Genomic DNA, 23,906 nt, shown 5'->3' on the forward strand with positions numbered 1-23,906 from the left:
AAAGGCCAAGTTTGCTTGTTTGACAATATGGCTAAGCTAATAGGCGCAAACGAGTAACAACTAGGGGTTTTCCGGCACCGATACGAGGAACGTAACTCTTCACCCTCAAACTACATTCAACAAAACAATGATTATAAACATCCCACCTACCTGAGGAGGGGGAATCTAGCAAACCCAATACTCTATTAAGGAGGGAACCTGGCTAGCATGGCAAAGTGGAGCACCGTACGTATACAGCTCACACCATCATGTTATCGATTGGGAGAAAGTATGGCTATCCTAACCCCGCACCGTGACACCGCCTAGTCGTCTCCCCTAAGCACTGGGGAAGCATCCAAGGGTACGCAACCAACCACACTGTCATATATATCACAGAGACGTGCTTTACACTACATAAAAAGCACGCCCAGCAGGTCATGTAGAGACTGACAAAGCTATCCCATATCTATCTCTGCACTATGGTTTGGATGTTGCAAACATAACCAAGGAGTAATGCATCGCATTGGTTGTCAGCATCACCTTACCGTGTTTGATGGTAATACGTCAAGTTTCACTTATGCGTATACTCTGCTCAACTCCCAGACCGTGAAATCATTGGGTCATCTAACCGAAAACACTTCGCACTTCGATTAACCACCTACTTAGTATTATGTAGTCTCATCTTATAGTGTGCTATGTGGCTACGTTCATTGGGCCGGTTCTCGGTTTTGAGTTGCTGCAGCCTCACGCTGATTCTGGTAGCGGACTCCACGTCGGTCCGTTGCCGAACGCTATGGGGGCCACGTGTTGGCATCCACCCTGCTCGACAACAATCGTCATTCACACGGTAGTAATGAAATCTGGGAGTCACATCCTTTAACAAAGAAATATCACCTCTAATCCTGTTTGGTACGTGAACGCCCTCTCTCCGAGCTTCAACAGTTCCTTGGACATCCTCATATTGCAAGTCTCCATCTCCACCAGATTTTTTCGCTAGTTGTTTTCATTTTCAGTCTAATGATACTACTCCATTGTAGCCTGCATGTGTTATCTCTGGTTGGTTTCATGTATTGAGTTGCGGAGAGGTAGCTCCTTGTAGGGCAGAGTGCCACTGCGTGCCCGTCAAGGGCGCTGTACTGTCTACCATACAGATCGAGGATTACTACTCCAGGTAGTGAGAATCACAGATGTAGTGACTTGTTCATCAACGACATCAATCGGTTATTGATTGTTCATGTTGGTATCTTTGTTGGTTGGGCTGTTCCAGTGGTGGCATACGTATAGGGTAGAATGTGGTAGCTGTGACGGTAAAACTAGGCAACCTAGTCTAGTGTAATCTGGTTCGTGTATAAGTAGTGCGGTTGTTAATAAGTACTCTTATCACGGTAAAATGCAACAACGTATATACCACGTTATCACTCTTCCTTTCTCACTACATAATTGAGTACGGTGGTATATAGCAGTTCGCATATTTGCCCACAATTTGAAAAATCGGCAATTCCCACAATACACGAAGATACATAGTTCACGGTAACTTTCACTGCACTTCAATGACTCCACTGACCTTGACAACGGTAGCAGTGATTGCCTACACCAGACCACCGCTGGGATGCATATGGCGATGGCGTTAATTGATCATAATATCTTTCCAGGGCCCCATATCGACCGTGTCATGACACTTTTGTTGTGTAACACAAATAAGGTTGGAGTGCGTCTCTCAAGGCGCCAACTGTCAGCGGACTTAGTGTCATGGATGCAGCTTTATGGGAAAGGCGAGGGAAAAGAAGCAGCTGATTTACAATTGGTTGTTAAGTGGCAGAACCATGATTGCGATTTGGAAAATAGGGTGAGTGGCGAAAGCCGGTGAGACACTCTCTATGCCCCTCAGCTCAATAAGGGGTGAGACAGCAGTACGGTAGACATGTGAGGAATTTTCAGCACGCAAAGCTCCATGTTAACATCAGAATGATATTGAAAATCAAACTGTTGCATGTGAATCGTCTACATAATGGGTGAGCTAGGTACTCAGCTGAGGCTGGCAGTGTTATCTGTATTATGGTGCAATGCAGCTGGAAGGTGGGTGACAGGGTTATGATGGGCAGGGCTGTCACTATGGCAATACTACGCACAGATGTATAATTGCAAGGCGATAACTTTGTGCGTAGATTGATGCAGCAATTTATAATCTGCACCTCGTTAGGCCAGGGCAAAATGGGGTAATGTTCGCAAACTCAAGTGGTCATTCGGGTGATGCTGATGAGACATCGTCTGTCTTGGCAATCACGATGTGCTAAGCGGCAATTGTCTTACTGACCACCAAACTCCGCTGTGAGGTGGATTGGCGGCGTCAACGAGGGGTTTCGAAAGGCATCCTTCCTGCCACCCAAAACCCTCGTGGAGCACGCCGTGCTCTACCCTGCGATCCACCCCTCGCCAATCAGCATAAGGTGTTGCCAAATATATGGGCTTATCTTCTTAACTTCTCCTCAGGTAGGTGGAAGGTGTGAGTTTCGTCCTTCGTCCGTTGAGGGTGAATGCGGGCGTGTTGTTGGCACCATGACTCACGCCGTTGTCACTGGCAGTTCACTGTGTAGCGTTTTCACGTAGTTCACTTGACGTTTCCATATCTATGTCTGAGTATGGCAATACTCACGTGTCCGCATCGGCGCGTTGATCACGTATGCGTTTCGTAGTTCACCTTTACTTTGACACATATCTCGGTGTCTTATTAGAGTATGTATGCGTGTGGGTGAGTGAGCAGTATGGCGGCGAAGGGAGTCAAATTAGACACTCTGAAGCAGTGCTTAGAGTTTCTGTACTGGTTGCATAGTGACAGAAGAGGGAAAAAATTGCAAAGCAGAGTGGTTGATGAACTGTTTAACATTATTAATAAATATTACAATAACTCTACATTTAGGGAGCAGTTGAGACTTTCTCTACCCGCTTTCCTCAATAGCGCTTCTAAAGTTTATAATCAGATAAGTAACAAAACTACTCCTAGTAATTATGGAGGTAGCAGCGACCAAAATATTATTGACGCTATTCTTGAGTGTTTGCCGAAGGTATACGCCGCGTTTTCTCTATTGTTGTTCCATGTTGATTATACATACCGTGCTCTTGGAGGGGGGTTTTGGGCCTCGGAGGAAACTAATTCGGGTGATAATGCGCTCAAAAGCTATCTCACTGCATCTAATGATATATACAACGGCATAATACCTGGTGGATTTTCGGAAGGTGAGCTGAATTCCCTACAGGGCGTCAAGTTGGCCCATAACTTGAATGAGGCTCTCACCAGATACATTTCCACTCCAGACATTTTCACGGGCGTACTTTTCAACAATTTGGTTAATAGTGATTGGCATGATGTGGACGCTGGGAACGTGCTTCTTTTGCTGTGGGCGTTCTGTGAATATGTGGAAACCCATGAAGAAGGGGACAGTGAGCTGAAAACAAATTTACAAGAGGAGCTTAAGAAGAAAGGAATGTGTTTCGAGTGGGATATGTTGGTAGAGCATTGCAAAACGCTTAAAAAGTCACTCGATAAATTATTTGGCAATACATTTGATGATTTTAGTCCTAAACCCTTCACCACTACCGGCAGAGCGTTTACCACTTTTGCCCTGAAGCCTGAGGCATTTGCGGGAGCTTTCGAGAAGTGGTTTATAGATCATTGGGATGACATAGGGGATGCTTTGGATGCCATTAAATCAGGCGTAGAGGATTTAGAAGAAAGTACTGCTGATTTCTCTCCTGAATATATATACCCCTACGGCATCGTGCTGAATAAAGATCAAAGAAACGAGTGGGAGCAGGGATTGAAGAACTTGCCGGCTGTTCTTAAAGCTCTCGGCAATTCCGATAACGGAGATGTGGAAAAACTTAAAGAAATTTTGGGAGGTACAAGTTGTCCAGTGCAACCCCCGCCGCCTCCACCTCTACAACCCGCCGGTCCTTCGACCAGCAAACCCGCCCCGCCGAAACCGACCTCAACTACAACTGAGACCACCAAAAAGGTGGTAACCAAACCACAGTCAACTACAAATCAAAATAATGGTCAAAGTGAAGCAAATCTTCCAACTTCATCAGTCAGCAAACGTCCTTCATCTCCTTCCGGTGGTGCAGGAGCGCCAGGGCAGGCAGGGCCTAAAGGTAATCAAGGCCCGCAAGGCTCTTCTAGTACCGGGTCTACAAAATCTCCACCTAAAAATAATGTTAAGCAACAGCCTCCATCTCAACCTCAACCAGCGCCTCCCCCTCAAGCCTCTCCCCCTGGTCCTGCATCCCCTGCCTCCCCTAGTCAGTCCGGTGGCGGGGGTGGGAGTAAAAATGGCGGCGATCCTCAACCATCTGAGCAACATCCATCTCCAAGTGCTCCACCTACAGGCGCTCCGTCACCTGCTACCCCTGTTTCCGGTGGTGGTCGGAGCCAGGGTGGGCAGGCGGCTTCTTCTGACGCTGGTCCAACAGGTGGGAAGAGTCATGATTCACCGAGCGGTGTTCCTACAGTTCAACAGCCTGCACAACCTCGAGATCCAAGTGTTAAATCTCCAGGCTCTGCGTCATCTGGTGCCCCTGGTCCCAGAGGTGGTCAGGTGTCTACTGCTGTGCCTGTTCCACCGGGTGGTTATGGGCAGGGTTCACAGAGCGGTGGTAGTCAAGGTCAACAGACTGTTGTCCCTTCACAGCCTGCAAAACCTCCGACTACATATGTTCACCCTCCAGACCCTGCGTCACCTGTTGTTCCTGCTCCCGGTAATGGTCCGGGCCCGGGTGACCGGGGGTCCACTTCTAGCACCACCCAACAAAGTGGTCGTGTGACACCGCAAAGTTCTACCAACGCTGTTACTACGACATCCTCTGGTTCGGGGGCTGGTTCAGGTGGCGGTGGCGGTAGTGGAGGGGTTGGCGGAGGGAGTGGATCACCTACACGTAATAAAACCCAAACAGATGGTCAGCCTAAAAAATGTTACTACGTGAATATGCAAAATCTCGTACACGAAACTGGTGATTACTGTCCTTCTGGGTACAAGAGGCCTGTCCGAGTTCCTGCTTATGGCCAGAGGACTCCTGAAGAACTTTGGAATGAGTTGAAACAAAAGGAGGAACAACAACGTGAAATGACGCAGAAAAAACAACGTACATTGCTACAAGATCTGCCTTATATCGACGGCGTTGATGCAACTGCTCCTTTGGAAGGCTACGTTGTTCAAGATGTACTTCGAAGGCAGAACGAACGCAATAGACAATTCCGCGATTGGGGGTTAGCTTATGAACAATACCTAAAAAACAGGCATGAAACGGAAACAAATGAGATGCAAAAATATGCCGACGAGCTGCAGAAAGTGAAAGCGCATTCGGACCTTCTAAACAATTTCGGTATAATTGACGTCGATATCGGGATTCCAAATAATTCGCCTACAGTCTCCTTGGAAATTACAAAAGCCCAAAGTAGCAATAAAAACGATATTAAAAAGCCCGTAGCCACAAATTATAACACACCATATTTTATCGAAGTGGTCGAGCCAAATAAGTCGTCTGATAGCTCTTCTGTTTTATTAGATATTGTACAGCCAGATATCTCCGATAAGAAGTCCGTTATGTCTAAAGAACAGAAATCTACGGTGTTAGATGTTGAAGGAGCAGAGGTGCCCGGTTTCGACGGTCCAGTAACGGCCGAGTTTGACGGTGAACACATTCCGGATGATCCTCGCCTTACACTAGACATGCAAGAACAGACGGAAAATAAATTTGAAATGCATTTGCAACAACTTAATGCATTGGACGGTAGGCCCACGGACGACTCCCAAGGCATACCGAATTTCGCTGTTCCACAAGGCTCCGCTGCGATTGGTGTTCCCATAGGCTACCCTGTAAAGCCACCTAAATTGCCGAAGATACCACCACCCCCTCTGCCAACAATGGAACTAAATGGGAATCCCATTCCTGATTATGATTTGAAATATTCCTGGTTACCACCTCCTGGGATCCACATAGAATCGGCACCTCGAACTCTTCCAACAACCGATGTAGACATTGAGAAGCCTTATACGGCAGAGGAGATCATGAAAACTGAATTGCGTAGGGCAACATATCTGCCTCAAGAAATGATAGATCCCGAACCCTTACCAGCATACAATGTGGACTTGGATATTACACCAAAACTCAAGGTGTATAACAACTCATCGTACATGCCAACGGCCGAACTGAAACCGCAGCCATTGTCCAATCCAGAATTCTCCATCCACATTCCCAAACCCACACTTCAAGACTCATCTTATGAGATAGACGTAGACGACCCTCCTCTACCAAACCTTCAACCCCTAGATCCAATAGACCCAGTCACCACCGCCATCTCTGTCAACTTCCCACCAATCAATCCTCCGCAGTCCCTCCCCAACAGGTACGTGGATCCATATACGCACGATGCGCAATCTGTCAGTATGTGCACTGCGCCGTGGATGACTCAGGCAGAAATCGGAGACTCCACCGATATCCCCGACACGGAGCTGTTCCCCGCCGAGGCCCCGCGCACCGTCAGAGATATGCTTCAGTGGCTGGCTGGACTTAGGAACCCAAAACATCATAGCACTCTCACAGAATGTTTTAACAAGGCATTTGGTGGTTCGCAGAGTGACCCTTCACAGCTTGCTCTCTTAGTCAACGGTTCTTATGTCCGACCCAATGATGTCTTCGACATACTCCAACTTACCACCATGTTTGCAGGTTCCGTGCTCAATTCCATTGCACCTAACTGGAGAGCACATGTGTCATCAAAACCTGTGCAGCCTAAGCCATCTGACCAATCCGACGAGCCTGATTGCTGCGCCCTCATCTGCCAGCTGCGGGACTACGCCTACGCCTGCCACCACCAGTTGGAGTTCCTGAAGGCGCAGTGTAATCGGGACAAACTAAGTGGTGGGTGGGAAAATTATGAGTACGGCAGCGACATAACTTCTCTCAACTCCCCCCTCCAGGCGTTCCTGACTGACGACTGGGACTCCGACTTCGAGACGCACCTCTTCGACCCTTGCAACCTGTGCCTCAAGAGCAGGGTGAGAATGGGATTCAGGGATGAAGATCTGCCTAAGATATCGAAGCAGGGCAGTGTCATTTCCACCATCCTCACTCCCAGCTGCGGCGGTGATGACCCCCTGCTGACACTGTCCTCCTACCTCAACTGCCTCACCAGGCGGACGCCGCGCACCACCGGGGAGCTTGTGTCGTACTTCCATAATTTCGGCATCGAGTTGTACAATTATGATCAGAAGTCATTGTCTCTACTGGGCTCATCCCTCTCCAGTCCACATGCTGACTGCCCCGACTGGGATCGTCTTGGTGACTCCGACCTTGGAGCTGTACGTGGCATCCGTGGTCAAGAGTCTCTCATAACCAAAAACAACTCCACTCACGACAATGGCCATCCCCGTACCCTGTCCACACTGGTTGGCTGCGGCAGTGACCCTGCCAACTGCCCTCCGCATTGCTCGCCCATCACGTACCGGGCCTACGCCCTGTACTCCCAGAGCTTCGCCCACACCTACCTCAGCTGGACGGTGTACCTGCCGGACAGGCTGTGGGAGTCACTTCAAAAGCTGCACTATGATTTGCAAAAGCATCTTGGCAGCGGCAAGTGCACATCCCTCTACCTGTGTTCCACTGCGCTGCCCCTCCTCTACACTCACGGGTTCACGCCGCCGGAGGGTCAATCGCAGTCGACAGTCAAGTGCTATGATGTTATGAGTATACTGAAGGAAATTGTCAACGGCAAGCCTATCGCATCACTCATGACTGCCATGGACGATTTCCTCTACAACATCCGGGAGCCGTTCATCTTCACTTTCGTAGCACTGTGGTCCACAGCATTACTCATCTTCGCCAACACGATGCTATATCGCCTGGACGTGCTCTACATCCGATCACACCTTATCCGCACCAAGGCATCTCACGTCATCGACGTCAAGGCCTTACTCACGAAAGGCCGGAAGATGCTCTCACTTTACAAAGACGTCGACTACTTCGACGAGGACCCTATTGGTCAACTTGTTATTTAATGATCATTACCTCATTCATCTAGTCATTACTTGCCTTGTGATGGATCGCATTACAGCACTAGTGGTTAGTTGTGTTACCGCAGAATCTATGGCACCGTGATGTGAGAAAAGCCTGACTGCTTCCAGGCATAACCAGACTCATGGAGATCCCTTAATAAATAATATAGCTCAGTACGTTGAGTTATGCGTTGCTTGTGAGACATATCTGCCATCCGACCTTGCCAGTGTAATTGGGCGCCGGGTGGAGAGCGACCAACGTAGGCAGCTGACAAGTGCCGTGCTAGGTGAAGTTTTGCATCGTCTGTTCGATGAGTGGTTGGTATGGTAATACCATGTGCATCGCTAGGCAATGGATGCCGCTGCGTCTCCCACGTGATGGTCAGTGGACCGCGTTGTTACGTGACACTGATGGCAACAGTGTAAATAATAAGCGTATTAATCAAGCAATATGGCTCATATGGGCACTCATGATGGGACAAAAGCAACAGCATCCATAGGCACTGGCACCGTAGGGCGGTCTGTGATGATTGCGGTCTACTGCTTACATGGCACCGGTTGACCTGCATGCCATGGCAAGGATACCTTCGACATGCTTCAACTCGGTAATCATTCCGTTATATGACTGGCTGCATAGTCGTGATGTGACTACTTCTGCTTTAGACGGCGGTCACCTTGCTGCTAAGTAGCGCGGGTGGGAGACTATCAGTGTCCTTCGCTGAGGTACGTGGTTCATGCCTGTGCTGATTGATGGGACGGGATACGACTTGCATAAGTGCGTGTTCATGAGTGGTTGGCGAGTGCGTTGCTTGAGTGATTGATATGTTTGCAGGTTGAGGGGACTGGGAGCGGCAGTGGTAGTGTCGTAGTTGGCGAGTGCGTTGCTTGAGTGACTGATATGTTCGCAGGTTGAGGGGACTGGGAGGGGAGCGGGAAGATGTCATTATATCCTGGGAAGCCGTGCACGAGGTGTCGTAATAATTGTAAAAGCTCTTATGTTTGCAACTGTTGTCCCTGGTGTTGTGAAGAATGTAATAAAGGTTTCGACAGGTGCTATGAGTGCTTCACACTTGTCTTCATGCGCAAAAAAGGCACACATGCTTATGTGTGCGATAATTTTAAATGTGCAATTAAATGTAAAGGCAAGGAGTTGAAATGTGAATGTAAGTGTTGTAAAGAGAAATGTGCATCACCTGGCGCCTGCCAAGCCCCTCCTCCCCCCCCTCCCCCGCCTATCGTTGCTCCCTCCGGTGTTGAGTCTGTGATCGTCGGCCAACCGCAGCTGTCCGCTCTCTCCACTGAAGAACATTCCGAAGACGACCCTGATGATGACGCTTCTCAACCTTTCCGCCCTGACCCCCAAGCCATCGCCGCCGTCATCGTTGGCATCATCGTCGCCATCATCCTGCTCGACCTGTGCATCTTCCGCTTTCCGGTGGGCCGCAACATCCGCGATTTCGTCGTCCGCAAGATACCCTTCTGCATCGCTTTCTACAGCTAAGCTCAGCAATTTAGTAGCGCAGAAATTGTTAATCAAAATTCCACCGATCACCCAACTGGCAACTGACATCTGATGTTCTAGACAGTAATGAATGCGTTGATGACAAATCACATGAGCAGTGAGGTGACCACCAACCCCGCCCCTTACATCATCGCCTCCGTCGCTTTCATCATCGTCGTCATCTGCGTCATGATCTACTTCCGCATTCGGCCGTTCCACAGGGTGCGGTATCTACTGCGCAGCTAGTCACAATAACCGAACTGGCCACTGACATGTAATGTTGTAGACAGAGTAGTGATTGCGTTGATCACCGATCACATGAGCAGCGAGGTGACCAACCGCCTAACCAAAGTTGTGACCTAGTAGCTGACATATTGCCTCACCTAAGGTGTAACCAAATGTCCGTATTCACCGCACCGTCTACATCCACAATCCTTGTGACAACGCTATTCTCCAATCATGCTCCTCCCTCTCACTCCAGTATGGCTGCCATGGCTTGTCACCTTCCCTCCTCAGGTGAGTGGTATTTCTATAGGATTCTTGTGATGGTCCACGGATTTTGCGAAATGGTTTCGGTGTGTCATTGTCTTAGTATGATGCGTATTGGTGTTATTCAGCGTATTACTTCATAGCCTTTCCACTCAGCACCCTTAGTTGTCTGCCATGCTGTATTAAGCGGAGTCACCTTAGAGGTGAGGTCACTCCAGTGTTTCCCAGTTCACGTGGTACTGGAGGCTGACCGTGGTGATTAGTAGGAGTGGATTAGAGCTCTGATCACTCTGGTGTTTCCCAGTTGACATGGTACTGGAGGCTGGCCGTGGTGTTTTGTAAAAGTGTATTAGTAGATGATTGGAGGTGGGCAGTATGGCGAAGAGCAACGTTCCTACGTTCAAGACTCTTAAGGAGTGCTTGGAATTCCTGCAGTGGTTACATACTGACAAGGGCATGCAATATCGAGTGACCCGTAGACTGGTAAGGCTCTTGGAAAAAAAGTATATAACTTATAATACAAAAGATGTTGAATCTGCGCTGTCTACGTTCCTTCGAAGCGTGTCCACATTTCATGAAAAATTATGCAACAGGGCAGGGCAAGGCAACTATAACCTGGGCAAAGCCACACATGCCCTCTATGCTCTGCTGCAGTGCATTCCGAAGTTCTTGTCAGTCATGTATTTTATGAGATACCAAGTGGACGAAAAGTTCGGTGCGGTGGGTGGCGGAGGGTGGAAAAATGATTGGACTGGGTGGGGTGCACTTGGTCCAAATTTCGAATCTAGAGGAGGCGAATTGGATAAGTATCTCTATGAGCGTGCTGGGGAGGCATACGGTGTCATCCCCGGAGGGTTCGACAAAGGTGGTAAAGAGGTGAAATACCGGGGTGGCTATTTCCAGGGTAGAGATATGGCATCCGACCTTATAAATATATGTGATAAAAAAATAGGCCAACTCTTCCGCGACGTGTTCGTGACCTCGGTATTGTCTAAAACTTCTGGTGTTGATGTCTCGAACGTTGCCAATGCTCTTCGTGTGGTGCGAGATTTTTGTGGGATATTTGAAGACTCAACGAATGAGGAAGAATTTAAAAGTCATGTGCAATCCAGAGATAAATGCATAAATTGGAATGAATTAAAAAAACACTGTTTAACGTTGAAAGAAAAAATCAGTAAGCTTTTCACCGATAATCGCTTTTCCTTCACAGGTTATGGGCGGAAATATGAATTTTTCGACAAATCCATTGATAAAAGGATGGCGAGTTGGCTAAAAAAAAATTTGTCCGGAATGAAGAATAATTTGGAGAAAATAAAGCCCTTTAGCGGCGTTATAAGATTTAATAGTAGGACTTTTCAGAAAGGTAAGCCCCTGCCTCCGGGGTATACCGAAGCTTTTAAAATGTATTTTACCGACAACTTTTTCCGATATGGATTCACATTCTTTGGAAACACGTATGACACCAGAAACGCTCCATATGACGTTTTGCAAACGGATTGGGATAGTGTTATCGGTGACCTTAGGAAGGATAACGGCGACCTGGATGAATTAAAAAAAATATTGGATGGTACGCCGTGTCCAATAAAAGAAAAACGAAAAGATAAGGAATCCGAGTCTGGGCCCAAGCCTATGACTGGGCCTGAACCTGAACCCGAACCGGAACCTGAGCCTGGGTTTGAGTCTGAGTCTGAGTCTGAGTCTGAGTCTGAGTATTCCGAGGAAGCGAAGTCTCTGAAAAAAAGCAGAGTGGAGGCTCCACCTGCCAAGGTTCCCGAGACCCCAAAGGAAGTAGTGCCAGAGAAGAAAGTAGCAGCTCCCAAAAAGCCGGAAGTGCCACTAGAAATAAATTCTGCAGGTAATCAAAATCAGGGCAAGAAAGCGGAGAGTGCACAGAACCAGGGCAAGAAAGCGGAGGGAAATCAAAATCAAGGAAATGATCACAGTGTAGCAAATACTTCTATTTCACCGGTTTCACAGGCGGTACGAACTCAGAGTTCAAGTGTTCAAAGTCCAGACTCCGGGTCACCTGGTGCTACTGGTCCCAGTAGTGGTCCGGGCCCGGGTGGGCAGGCGGATGTTTCTGACGCTGGTCAACCAGGTGTCCAAAAGGCTCAGGCAAATGGAGACGCCAATGGTACGGCGTCCAATACTCCAGGTGCTGGTTCAGTTGGCGATGTAGGTAACGGAGGAAGTGGTGGCCCCGGTCATCAGGGTGAAAACCCTCAAGTTCCTGTTGACAATTGTCCAAGCTCCAAGGGGTTCATGAAGATTAAACTTTGGCGTGATGGCGGTACGTACTGTGTACGCCAAGCTGATTATAATGAACAAGAAAAACGCAATAAGAAGTGGGACGAACAACAACGGGAATACGACAAACGAATGGAACAAATAAGGATAGAGGAGCAAGAGGCACAACAAAAGCAAGAAGTAAATCAAGGTAGGAAGGACGCGAGAGCTTATCGCAAGGAAGTAGTAAACGATCAGCGGGAAACACTCGAATCGATGGAACGAAAGCCTCAGCAAATACATGATCAATATCCGAGTGAATTGCGTCAAATGCAACAAGAGCAATTGTTGGCCCTAGAAGGCTCTGTGATCACTAACACAAAACCGAGAGCACATATGGATGTAGACAAAGTGTATCGCCACACATTAAGTGATGTTGACGGCAGAATGATATCTGATACTGACCGTGCAGTAGTCGCTTTCTACGGTGACGAATTTGGGCGGGGTGAGATTCCACCGGTCGAAGCAGTTCCATCTACGAAGTCACATGTGTCTGATGTGATAGGAATGCCTACAGCCTCGATCGCCGTTCCTGCTCCACCTGTTAGTTACCATCCCAGTCGTGAGAATAGGTTGGGTATGATTCCACCGGTCGAAGCAGTTCCATCTACGAAGTCACATGTGTCTGATGTGATAGGAATGCCTACAGCCTCGATCGCCGTTCCTGCTCCACCTGTTAGTTACCATCCCAGTCGTGAGAATAGGTTGGGTATGATTCCACCGGTCGAAGCAGTTCCATCTACGAAGTCACATGTGTCTGATGTGATAGGAATGCCTACAGCCTCGATCGTCGTTCCTGCTCCACCTGTTAGCTACCATCCCAGTCGTGAGAATAGGTTGGGTATGATTCCACCGGTCGAAGCAGTTCCATCTACGAAGTCACATGTGTCTGATGTGATAGGAATGCCTACAGCCTCGATCGCCGTTCCTGCTCCACCTGTTAGTTACCATCCCAGTCGTGAGAATAGGTTGGGTATGATTCCACCGGTCGAAGCAGTTCCATCTACGAAGTCACATGTGTCTGATGTGATAGGAATGCCTACAGCCTCGATCGTCGTTCCTGCTCCACCTGTTAGCTACCATCCCAGTCGTGAGAATAGGTTGGGTATGATTCCACCGGTCGAAGCAGTTCAATCTACGAAGTCACATGTGTCTGATGTGATAGGAATGCCTACAGCCTCGATCGCCGTTCCTGCTCCACCTGTTAGTTACCATCCCAGTCGTGAGAATAGGTTGGGTATGATTCCACCTCCTGTAGAAGAGAATCCGTCGACAAACGATCAACGAGATTCTACGTTGAAGCCTGACGATATATCTGTTGGTGGAAGTGTAATACCTATGATGCCGTTCCCAGGCGTGTATAACATTGAGTTGAGCTTACCACAGAAACCTAAAGTTCAGGTTATTCCTAACCCTAAGCAACGTTCTCCATTGCCACCTATCGCGCTTTCCGAATATTCTGGTCACCATTACTATATTCCATCTAAATACCCATTCATAGCAACCGTTGACGACCAAACAGTTGAGAAAATGTTGAATGTAACCGGTACCTCAAATAAACTGCAGACGGCTCAAATTGTCGGTGATAGTAACGTAGCGACGTTGTCGACACCGGAACTCACAGGCAACATTATTTCTGCTTTCAAACAAGATCCTCGCACGTCACGTTTTCCACCAACTTCGAAACCTTATGGAGATGATGATGATGCTTCGGTAGAATACGCATCAGCCGTTACATTTAACGACAATATCATGAAAACAATGGCTGGTGTAGCCGGTCACCCGGTTGTTGGTACTAACGGGCAAGTGGATATATCCCAGATTCCGACTGCCATTTCGCTAGACGCCGGAGACATACACCATCTGGAAGGACAAGAAATAGAGGATAGTTTCACAATGAAGCGCCAAGAGCAGGATCTCCTAAATTTTCAAAATGAGGAGCTGAAACAAGGTTCGCAAAATGCACAACGTGAACGTGAATTGTTAGCGCTTAAACAAGAATCAGATCACATAAACGAAGAACAAAAAAAATTAATGCAAGCTGCACAAGTAGACGCTGATCGCATACGTGCGTTCAAGGATTCACAGTTTGACATTTCTAGTGCCCCTCTACGTGTTGATGAAATGCAATTTGACATCCAAATAGACGTCCCAAAACGTCCACTACAGGATTCGTCATATGACATAGACCTAGATGACCCTTATGCCAACACGGCGGATATCCTTAAAGACGAGTTAAAACCTTCAGACGACGAAGGCTTCTCAGGCCTGCCTAACACTAATTTCGATCTGAACTTTGCGCCGGAACGTATCGGGCTTGACGGCTATGAAGATCCCGGGATGCCTAGTGACTCTCCACGGAAGGCAAGTGAACGTGTAATTAACCCATTTAGCACAGATGAATGTCTTAACCCCTGGTCCGTTGACACTTCCACTTCCTCCACCGATACAATTCAACCACCTACCTCCCCTCCCCCAGCCTCCGACCATCTGCCCCCGCCTCGAACCGTCCGGGAAATGCTCTACTGGTTCGTGGGATTGAATACATATGGATATATTGGTATTATTACGCAGCATATCAAGAGCATTCTGAAGCGTTTTAAAAATGATGCCATCGAGGTCACCCTGGAACCTTACACCCTAGATGCTTCCCATGTCGCCGACAAACTGACCGAGGCGTGTCTCTACTCTGCCACCGTTATCTACAAAATAAAACATACAAACGTTTCAGATGCTTTTAAAGACTTTTTCAAGGACAAGGAAAAATATGCTTATTACTATTCCCCCGACCCCGCCTGTCTCCTCTGCCAGCTGCGTGACTACGTCTACGCCTGCCACCACCAATTGCAGTTCCTCAAGGCGCAGTGTAAGCGGGACAAACTAAGTGGTGGTTGGCAAGATTGTAAGTACGGCAGTGACATCAAGACGCCATCTCCCCTCCAGGCGTTCCTGACTGATGACTGGGACTCTAAGTTCAAAACTCACCCCTTCGACCCGTGCAACCTGTGCCTAAAGAGCAGAGTCAGGATGGGATTTAAGAAGGACGATTTGCCTAAAATATCGCAACAGGGAAGTGTCCTTTCCAATATACTCACTCCCAGCTGCGGCGGTGAGGGCGACGGGGACGATGATGTAAGGGGCGGGGAGTGTTATAGTCACCTCGCTGCCCATTTGATTGATCATCAGTGCAATCATCACTTTGTCTACAACATTAGATGTCAGTTGCCAGTTGGGTTATTGCGATCAGCTGCGCAGTAGGTACCGCACCCTGTGGAACGGCCAGATGCGGAAGTAGATCATGACGCAGATGACGATGATGATGAGGGCGACGGCGGCGATGATGTAAGGGATGGGGGTGGAGGAAGCGGTGGTAGACTGTTGATTGTCGGCGCGCTGGTGAAGACTGCGGACAGAGGAGGAACCAGAGGCAGAGTCGGCACCGGAGGAACTGCGAGAAGGCTGTGGACTGAGGGAAGTTTTGGAACGGGAAGTGGAATAACGATGCACTTGACAACAGTTACATAGACATGTATCTTTGTTACACTCTTTACATCTCTCATCTTTGCAATCCGAAAACCCGCCTCTGAGCGAAGACGACGAACTGAGACATGGGAGACAATTCTTTGTCTTACATTTCGCACAACACCAGTGACAGCAAAGACAGGTAGGCTCCTTACATTGTTTCTGACAATGACACTTCAACCAACCCCCCATCTTCCCGCTCCCCTCGCAGTCCCCTCAACCTGCAAACATATCAATCACTTAAGCAACGCACTCACCAACTGCAACACGTACCACTGCCGCTCCCAGTCCCCTCAGCCTGCGAACTATCAATCACTCAAGCAACGAAGTCACCAACCACTCATCAACACGCACCGCAGCAAGGGCACTGACCGTCTCCCATCGGCGCTACGGTAGCAGCAAGATGATGACCATACAGTGCACCGCCACTCACATCACAACTATGCAGCTATTACAACTGAAGTACAACCAAGCTAAAGCATGTCGATACCATCCAGGCCGTGGCATGCAGGTTAACCAGTGCCAGATGGGCAGCCAACTGCATCCATCACGCGCCGTACAGCGTTGGCGCAGCCGCTTCTGAATGTCATCACATTTGTGACATGAGTGCCTATGTGAGGCACATTGATTGGTTAATACGTTCCTCATGTTCGCCGTTACGATCCATGCAACGCAGCCACGCTGTCCACTGTCCATCACGTAAAAGACGCAGCAGCTTCCATTGCCTAAAGACTCACATTGCCTAGACTACAACTACTAGCTCGGCAACAACATAGCAACTCACCTACTATGGCCATCGCCAATTGCCTACGTTGACGACCAATCACCCAGTTTTACAGCACTGGCCAGGTGAGATGCCGTAGACATCTCTCACAGGTGACTCACAACTCAGCTTACCGGATTCAGCCATCTCTTAAGTGGGCTACATGAGCCTGATTATGCCTGCAAGTAGTCACTCTTTTCACACCATGGTGCCATATATGCTGCAGAAACACGACTCATCACTAATGCAGCACAACCTATTGCAATGTGAATGAATACATTACTGCGATAACTACTATTAGAAACTAAGTTGACCAATGGGGTCCTCGTCGAAGTAGTCGACGTCCTTGTAAAGTGAAAGCATCTTCCGGCCTTTGGTGAGTAAGGCCTTGACGTCGATGACGTGAGATGCCTTGGTGCGGATAAGGTGTGATCGGATGTAGAGCACGTCCAGGCGATATAGCATCGTGTTGGCGAAGATGAGTAATGCTGTGGACCACAGTGCTACGAAAGTGAAGATGAACGGCTCCCGGATGTTGTAGAGGAAATCGTCCATGGCAGTCATGAGTGATGCGATAGGCTTGCCGTTGACAATTTCCTTCAGTATACTCATAACATCATAGCACTTGACTGTCGACTGCGATTGACCCTCCGGCGGCGTGAACCCGTGAGTGTAGAGGAGGGGCAGCGCAGTGGAACACAGGTAGAGGGATGTGCACTTGCCGCTGCCAAGATGCTTTTGCAAATCATAGTGCAGCTTTTGAAGTGACTCCCACAGCCTGTCCGGCAGGTACACCGTCCAGCTGAGGTAGGTGTGGGCGAAGCTCTGGGAGTACAGGGCGTAGGCCCGGTACGTGATGGGAGACATACGTGGATGGCAGTTGTCAGGGTCACTGCTGCAGCCGACCAGTGTGTACAGGGTACGGGGATGCTCATTGCTGTGGTTGGAGTTGGACTTCTGGTTGAGGGACTCGGAGCCTCGGATGCCCTTGACAGCTTGGAGGTCGGAGGCACCTAGACGGTCCCAGTCGGGGCAGTCTACATGGGAAGTGAAGAGTGCTGTTCCAACTGAGGAAAGTGCTTTCTGATCATAATCGTGCAGCTCATTACCGAAATGATGGAAGAAGGACACAAGCTCCCCGGTGGTGCGCGGCGTCCGCCTGGTGAGGCAGTTGAGGTAGGAGGACAGTGTCAGCAGGGGGTCATCACCGCCGCAGCTGGGAGTGAGGATGGTGGAAATGACACTGCCCTGCTTCGATATCTTAGGCAGATCTTCATCCCTGAATCCCATTCTCACCCTGCTCTTGAGGCACAGGTTGCAAGGGTCGAAGAGGTGCGTCTCGAAGTCGGAGTCCCAGTCGTCAGTCAGGAACGCCTGGAGGGGGGAGTTGAGAGAAGTTATGTCGCTGCCGTACTCATCATTTTTCCAACCACCACTTAGTTTATCCCGATTACACTGCGACTTGAGGAACTCCAACTGGTAGTGGCAGGCGTACACGTAGTCACGCAGCTGGCAGAGGAGAGCGCAGCAATCAGGCTCCTGGGATATGGTGGAAGAGTTAGGCTTCACGATTCTTGATGACACGTTTGCCTTCCAGTTAGGTGCAATGGAATTTAGCACAGAACCTGCAAACATGGTGGTAAGTTGGAGTATGTCGAAGACATCATTGGGTCGGACATAAGAACCGTTGACTAAGAGAGCAAGCTGTGAAGGGTCACTCTGCGAACCACCAAATGCCTTGTTAAAACATTCTGTGAGAGTGCTATGATGTTTTGGGTTCCTAAGTCCAGCCAGCCACTGAAGCATATCTCTGACGGTGCGCGGGGCCTCGGCGGGGAACAGCTCCGTGTCGGGGATATCGGTGGAGTCTCCGATTTCTGCCTGAGTCATCCACGGCGCAGTGCACATACTGACAGATTGCGCATCGTGCGTATATGGATCCACGTACCTGTTTGGGAGGGACTCCGGAGCGTCGATTGGTTCTATGTCGAGATTGATGGCGGCGGTGACTGGGTCTATTAGGTCCAGGGGTTGTAGTTTTGGGAGAAAGGGAGGGTCTATGTTTATGTGATAAGAATCGTCTTGGATTGTACGGTCGGGGACGTGGATTTGGATATCTAAATAATTGGGATCGTTTTCATTTTGAGTCGTATCACGGTCTGCGCGTTCGACGAGAACTTTAGGGGGAATTGGTAATATGTTTGCCGAAGACAATTCATGATTGTTATGGAATTGAAATGACAATGTTGTAGGCGTAAAGTCAGGATTGGTAGGGTCATTTGGATTGCGTTCTGGCGGCTTAGCAATTTCGAATTTATCATCAAACTGGTCTAAAAATGGATCTAAACCTATGCCTGCTGTCGGAATGGGACCCGATTCCAAGCTTAAGTCAGCATTCTGCGTTGCGTTTGCAGTGTCCATTCCGTTGTGGTTGTAATCAGCAGGGTTTCGCGGTGCCGTAATTTCGAGAGAGACAGGAGGGATTGACATTCTGGATATACTCTCCGCAAATGAGTGGTCAGGCATATCTGAAGCAGTCTGTATATGTTGAGGGAGATAAAAATCAAAATTACCAACGGAGTCATCACGCTTTGGATGAGAAATGAAAACGTCGCCGCCACTAAAAACGTCATTATAAAATTTTTTTTTACCATGTTCCTGCTGATTTTTATATTCCACTGCATCCTTGTATTCATTTAACTCGGCAGATTCAACCAACTTTTGAATTCTTTCATCAGTAAGCTTTCTATTAGCAAGAATATTCTGTCTAGCGATTCTTTGCATATTTATACCATGTGCTTGTTTTTTCATAACGGAATCATCCTTTATAACGTCACCATCGAAACCTAACGCAACTGACAGCCGTTTCGCATTATCTTTTTTCGTCTGTTCCAAAGATCGGAGTGTGTCTGCTACATATTGTTCATGTTGCTCTTGTAATGCTTTGGCGCGATTTTCATCAAGTTTCTGCTTATTTTCCAATCGCGATATTCTGTACTTACGCTCTCGTTCCATTTTTCGTTGTTCCTCTTCAAATTGATGTTCCAGGCCTTCAATGCGCTTAGCGAAATAGGAATCACGGGACGATTCATGCGAAACATCGACGCCATCGAGAGCTAGATCTGGTGTTCCAGTTTGTACAGCCAAACGTGGATTCATATTCAAATCTTTCGGCGCATAGTACTGACGACGCCTCCAATTTTGGAGATCAGCATTCAACTTTTTTTGCTGTTTTTGCTGTTTTTCGGCTAATCGTTGTCTGCCCCTTTTTAATGCTGCTTCCATATCATCACATTTCTTTTTATGTTCAGCTTTATAAGCATCCAACTGCTTTTTCTTTTCATCTTCATCAGAATTGTGACCAGCATTTGGTGTACCCCCCGTGCCACTTGAGCTTGAATTTGCAGCGGTTGACGCCGTGTTACTGACATTTATACCTGCATGAGGTGCTTGATTACCATGTTGAGTGATGCCAGGAGTGGACGCCTGGACCCCCGTGCCCTGACCATTGCTGGTAACAGGGACGTTGGATGACGGAGCGCCTGGGGGTGGAACACCTGGAGCCTGAGGTGGAGCTGGGGTTTTAGAGGCAACAGGCTGCGTACCTTTAGAATCACTGCCCTGTCCCCCCAGCCCATTACCACCTGATTGACCAGCGCCAGGAAGACCCTTACCACCACTGGAACCAGTTGACTGAGTGACTTGGTTCGTGGCACTTGAAGGCTGAGTGGTAACACTCTGTGAAGTGACGACAGGCTTTTGACCTTTCTTACCACTGCCCTGTGAACCCCGCCCATTACCACCTTGTGGACCAGCGGCGGGAGGACCCTGACCACTCCTGGTAACAACGACACTGGATGACGAGGAGCCTGGAGATTGAACACTTGTCGACTGAGATTTCCCAGGAGATGTGGATCCACCAGGCTTTCGACCCGCACCATCACCGCCATTTTGACTCCCACCCCCGCCACCCGGCTGACTAGTGGAGCTAGGGCCTGCAGGAGCACTGGGGGCAGGGGCTGGAGGGGGAGGCGCTGGTTGAGGTTGAGATGGAGGCTGTTGCTTAACATTATTTTTAGGTGGAGATTTTGTAGACCCGGTACTAGAAGAGCCTTGCGGGCCTTGATTACCTTTAGGCCCTGCCTGCCCTGGCGCTCCTGCACCACCGGAAGGAGGAGATGGAGAATCCTTGCCTGGTGGACTTTGAGCATTTTTTCTATTTTGACCATAATTTTGATTTTGAGGTGCATTATTACTGCTTCCTTGGTTCTGCGCTCCTTTCCCTGCAGTGCCTTGATTTGGAGTTCCGTCACCATTTTTAACCTGAGGTGCCGTAGCTTGTGTTTTAGTGGCAGCTGGCATCGGTGGGTCGGCTTTCGTCGACCCTTTTTGGGTGGCCTCGGTTTTAGTTGCAACGGGGTTTGCAGATTCGCTCTTCGTGGGACTTTCAAGCGACGCTTCAGGTTGTTGAGGTAGAGGTCCCGAATGTTTATTATCCGGCATGACTTGGGCAGGCTCTGGAAGGGCGGGTTCAGGCCGGGGTCGGGGTCGTGGCCGAGGCCTAGGCCTAGGCCTAGGCCTCTGTGCAGAGGGTTGAGTCGGTGGGGCTGGGTTTTTAACTTTATCTTGTGGACAATTGTCACCATCCAAAATTTTCTTAAGCTTATGAAGTCCGCCATCGTCGTCTCGAAGAGAATCAATTACGCCATTCCAATTTCGCAGCAGAGTTTTCGCATTCATTTTCCATTTTTCATGATGTTGAAAACCAAAAATGAATCCATAGGGAAAGAAATGTTCCGTAAAGTAGGCCCCAAGTCCATCGGTAGGTCTATGGTCATCGACATGTAAAGTCGTACTAATATTCTTCAAATTCGTTCGCACTGCCTCCAAATTACCTCTCAACCAATCTGCTGTTTTCGTCGCAAAATCCCTCGTCTTAAGCAATGAAGTGGGCAGTGATTGACCGGTGTGATTAAAAGTTTTATCAGTGAATAATGTGTTTATTTGAAATTGTTTAAGTTTCGAACAATGCTGTTTCAATTGACCCCAATTTATGCATTTTCCAGGACGTTTAATTTGTAAATCGGTATTCAAAGTTTTTATTAAATCTCCGCCGTCAGTAGATTTTTCGGCATTCACTAAATCGCAAAAAGTTCCGACCAAACCAATAGCGTTTGCGGTGTTAGGAATCTTGACGCCATAATTTTGGGACAATACCGACGTGGAGAATACGTGGCGGAAAAAATTGTCATTTTGCTTTTTCACAATATTGGTAAGGTCGATGGCCATGTTGAAACCCTGAGGATAAGCAGAATAATCATAATATCGCAGTTCTCTATCAACTTTACCGAATCCGCCAGGTATTATTCCACCGTTGTCAGAGCCTGATCGATCATATAGATACTTATCAAGATCACCGCCACTATTAGGGTACCAGTAGCTCTCGCTGAACGCCCCAGGCCAGTCATACTCCCAACCTCCGCCGCCAAGTTTCGAAAAGTTCGGATTTATGCAATACTCCAAAAAATACATCGCGGAGAGGAACTTAGGGAGGCATTCTAAAAGGGCATCGACAATTTCTATCACATTGGCGTTACTTTTGATTGAGTTGGAAGAGCTTACTGCTTGTTTAGGAATTTCCTGCTTCACCAATTTTTTATAGAATTTATTTACGTTGGACACGAAAGTTGACAACGCCGTTTGCATTTTACTTTTGTCAGCATTATTATAATAGTTACTGATACGATTATGTAATTGCGCTGCAATCTCGGCGTGCTTTTTGTTTTCGGTGTTCAACCAATAAAAAAATATAAGGCAGTCCCTGAGACTTCTGAAATAAAATTTGTTGGCCGACGCCATTATGGATACAAATAGCAAGAACACAAAATGCTAATACAAATGCGCCAACATGCGCTTATAAATTTTTACGGCTGGTGTCCACGACCATGCGAACCAGGAAACACTCGTGCGATCGCACCTCTCAGGTGACGCCGTCAACAAATAGAATATGGCTCGACATGTGCGTTAAGTGAGAATGCTAAAAAGTTATTCGCTATGTGATTACACTACGCATAATATTAAAACAGTAAAAGACTCATCTTGCCCTCACAAAACCCACTAGACAGGACGATTATCTTATAAACATCCCACCTACCTGAGGCGGGGGGATTTCGCAAACGCAGTTGTCTATCAAGGACGGAACCTGACTAGCATGACAAGGTGGAGCACAGTTGGTAAACAGCTCACACCATTATGTTTTTGAATGGGAGAGAGTACGCCTCTCCTAACTCCGCACCTTGCCGCCGCCAAGCCGTCTCTCTAAGGCGCTAGGGGAGCACCCAGGTATCCGTCACCAACCACTCCCGCAAAATATCACAACGGCGCGTTTCTCACCACATAAACGCCACACTCAGCAAGTCGTAGTTAGACTGATGAGCCTACCCCACATTCATGTCTACATTATGTTTTTGATGTTGTAAATTCAAACTTAGAGTAATGCATCAAATTAGTTACCTTTGAAACAGCGCCACGTCTCTAACTCCACACTGCTATATCCTTGAATGCGTCACGCTTTACTCAGCTCCCACCTGTTGTGGGCTTGGAGACATCCACTTACCAACGCTTCGCACTTCGATTAACCACCCAACTCCATTTGTTGGCACTCAACCACATGTATGATCATCATCTCTATATAGTCACTATTGAAGCGCGACACGACTTTATGTGACGTAAGGTCTAATATCGCAGCCACGATGAGATCAGTCACCCGATTCAACTGAGAGTTCCTGAAAGCCATTCACCTACATCTGTAACTCACCCCTTCTCCAACATTTTTGTCATCATATTACTGATTAAGATGCCAACATGCGAAATTAGAGGGGGTTGTTGTCGCCCATCCCATCAACCTGTGGGCTGTTACTGAGTCCGGTAACACCAATACAGTTGCGGTTCGCGTTTACCAATATGGCTTACCGCAACATCACATAACATCTTATAGAGTGTACCGTGAGCACGTGACGATGAGTGAAGGCAGTAGGCGTGTGTTTCGCAACCCATTGTTCGACACGGCCAAATACCGAATGGTGGTCGCTCACCAACATTTGTGAAATCAGTGCCGTCCAATTCTATCTACCAGGTATTACTCATTGTGACGTATCAAAGGCGTTGTCAGTTTTTGGAATTGTGACCGTACATGGAGATGTCTGTGTCTCACCTCTCGTACTTACACAGGACCAACCGAATGACCAAGACTTGGTGAGACGTAAGTTCCTTCAAGTTTAGTACGCAGGCACAATACTTCACGCCTAAATTATTAACA

General features: G+C 48.1%; 6 protein-coding genes across 6 annotated transcripts; 5 read left to right on the forward strand and 1 right to left on the reverse strand.

The window, feature by feature from the left end:
* Positions 1–1,600: 1,600 nt before the first annotated feature.
* Positions 1,601–1,846, forward strand: BBBOND_0307870 (hypothetical protein; the record flags this gene model as incomplete). Its single annotated transcript, XM_012913615.1, has 1 exon — positions 1,601–1,846. The coding sequence occupies one exon, from the start codon at positions 1,601–1,603 to the stop codon at positions 1,844–1,846; it is 246 nt and encodes an 81-aa protein (XP_012769069.1).
* Positions 1,847–2,741: 895 nt separating this feature from the next.
* On the forward strand, positions 2,742–8,030 carry BBBOND_0307880 (hypothetical protein; the record flags this gene model as incomplete). The annotated part of the gene is made up of 1 exon (XM_012913616.1): positions 2,742–8,030. The coding sequence occupies one exon, from the start codon at positions 2,742–2,744 to the stop codon at positions 8,028–8,030; it is 5,289 nt and encodes a 1,762-aa protein (XP_012769070.1).
* A 934-nt stretch (positions 8,031–8,964) lies between these two features.
* On the forward strand, positions 8,965–9,528 carry BBBOND_0307890 (hypothetical protein; the record flags this gene model as incomplete). The annotated part of the gene is made up of 1 exon (XM_012913617.1): positions 8,965–9,528. One exon carries the CDS (start codon positions 8,965–8,967, stop codon positions 9,526–9,528), a length of 564 nt encoding a protein of 187 aa, XP_012769071.1.
* Positions 9,529–10,392: 864 nt separating this feature from the next.
* BBBOND_0307900 (hypothetical protein) lies at positions 10,393–15,561 on the forward strand (the record flags this gene model as incomplete). The annotated part of the gene is made up of 1 exon (XM_012913618.1): positions 10,393–15,561. One exon carries the CDS (start codon positions 10,393–10,395, stop codon positions 15,559–15,561), a length of 5,169 nt encoding a protein of 1,722 aa, XP_012769072.1.
* Positions 15,562–15,993: 432 nt separating this feature from the next.
* Positions 15,994–16,221, forward strand: BBBOND_0307910 (hypothetical protein; the record flags this gene model as incomplete). The annotated part of the gene is made up of 1 exon (XM_012913619.1): positions 15,994–16,221. The coding sequence occupies one exon, from the start codon at positions 15,994–15,996 to the stop codon at positions 16,219–16,221; it is 228 nt and encodes a 75-aa protein (XP_012769073.1).
* A 664-nt stretch (positions 16,222–16,885) lies between these two features.
* Positions 16,886–22,447, reverse strand: BBBOND_0307920 (hypothetical protein; the record flags this gene model as incomplete). Its single annotated transcript, XM_012913620.1, has 1 exon — positions 16,886–22,447. One exon carries the CDS (start codon positions 22,445–22,447, stop codon positions 16,886–16,888), a length of 5,562 nt encoding a protein of 1,853 aa, XP_012769074.1.
* Positions 22,448–23,906: the final 1,459 nt, after the last annotated feature.

This window comes from Babesia bigemina (assembly GCF_000981445.1).
Source record: "Babesia bigemina genome assembly Bbig001, chromosome : III".
In the NCBI taxonomy this organism is placed as follows: domain Eukaryota; phylum Apicomplexa; class Aconoidasida; order Piroplasmida; family Babesiidae; genus Babesia; species Babesia bigemina.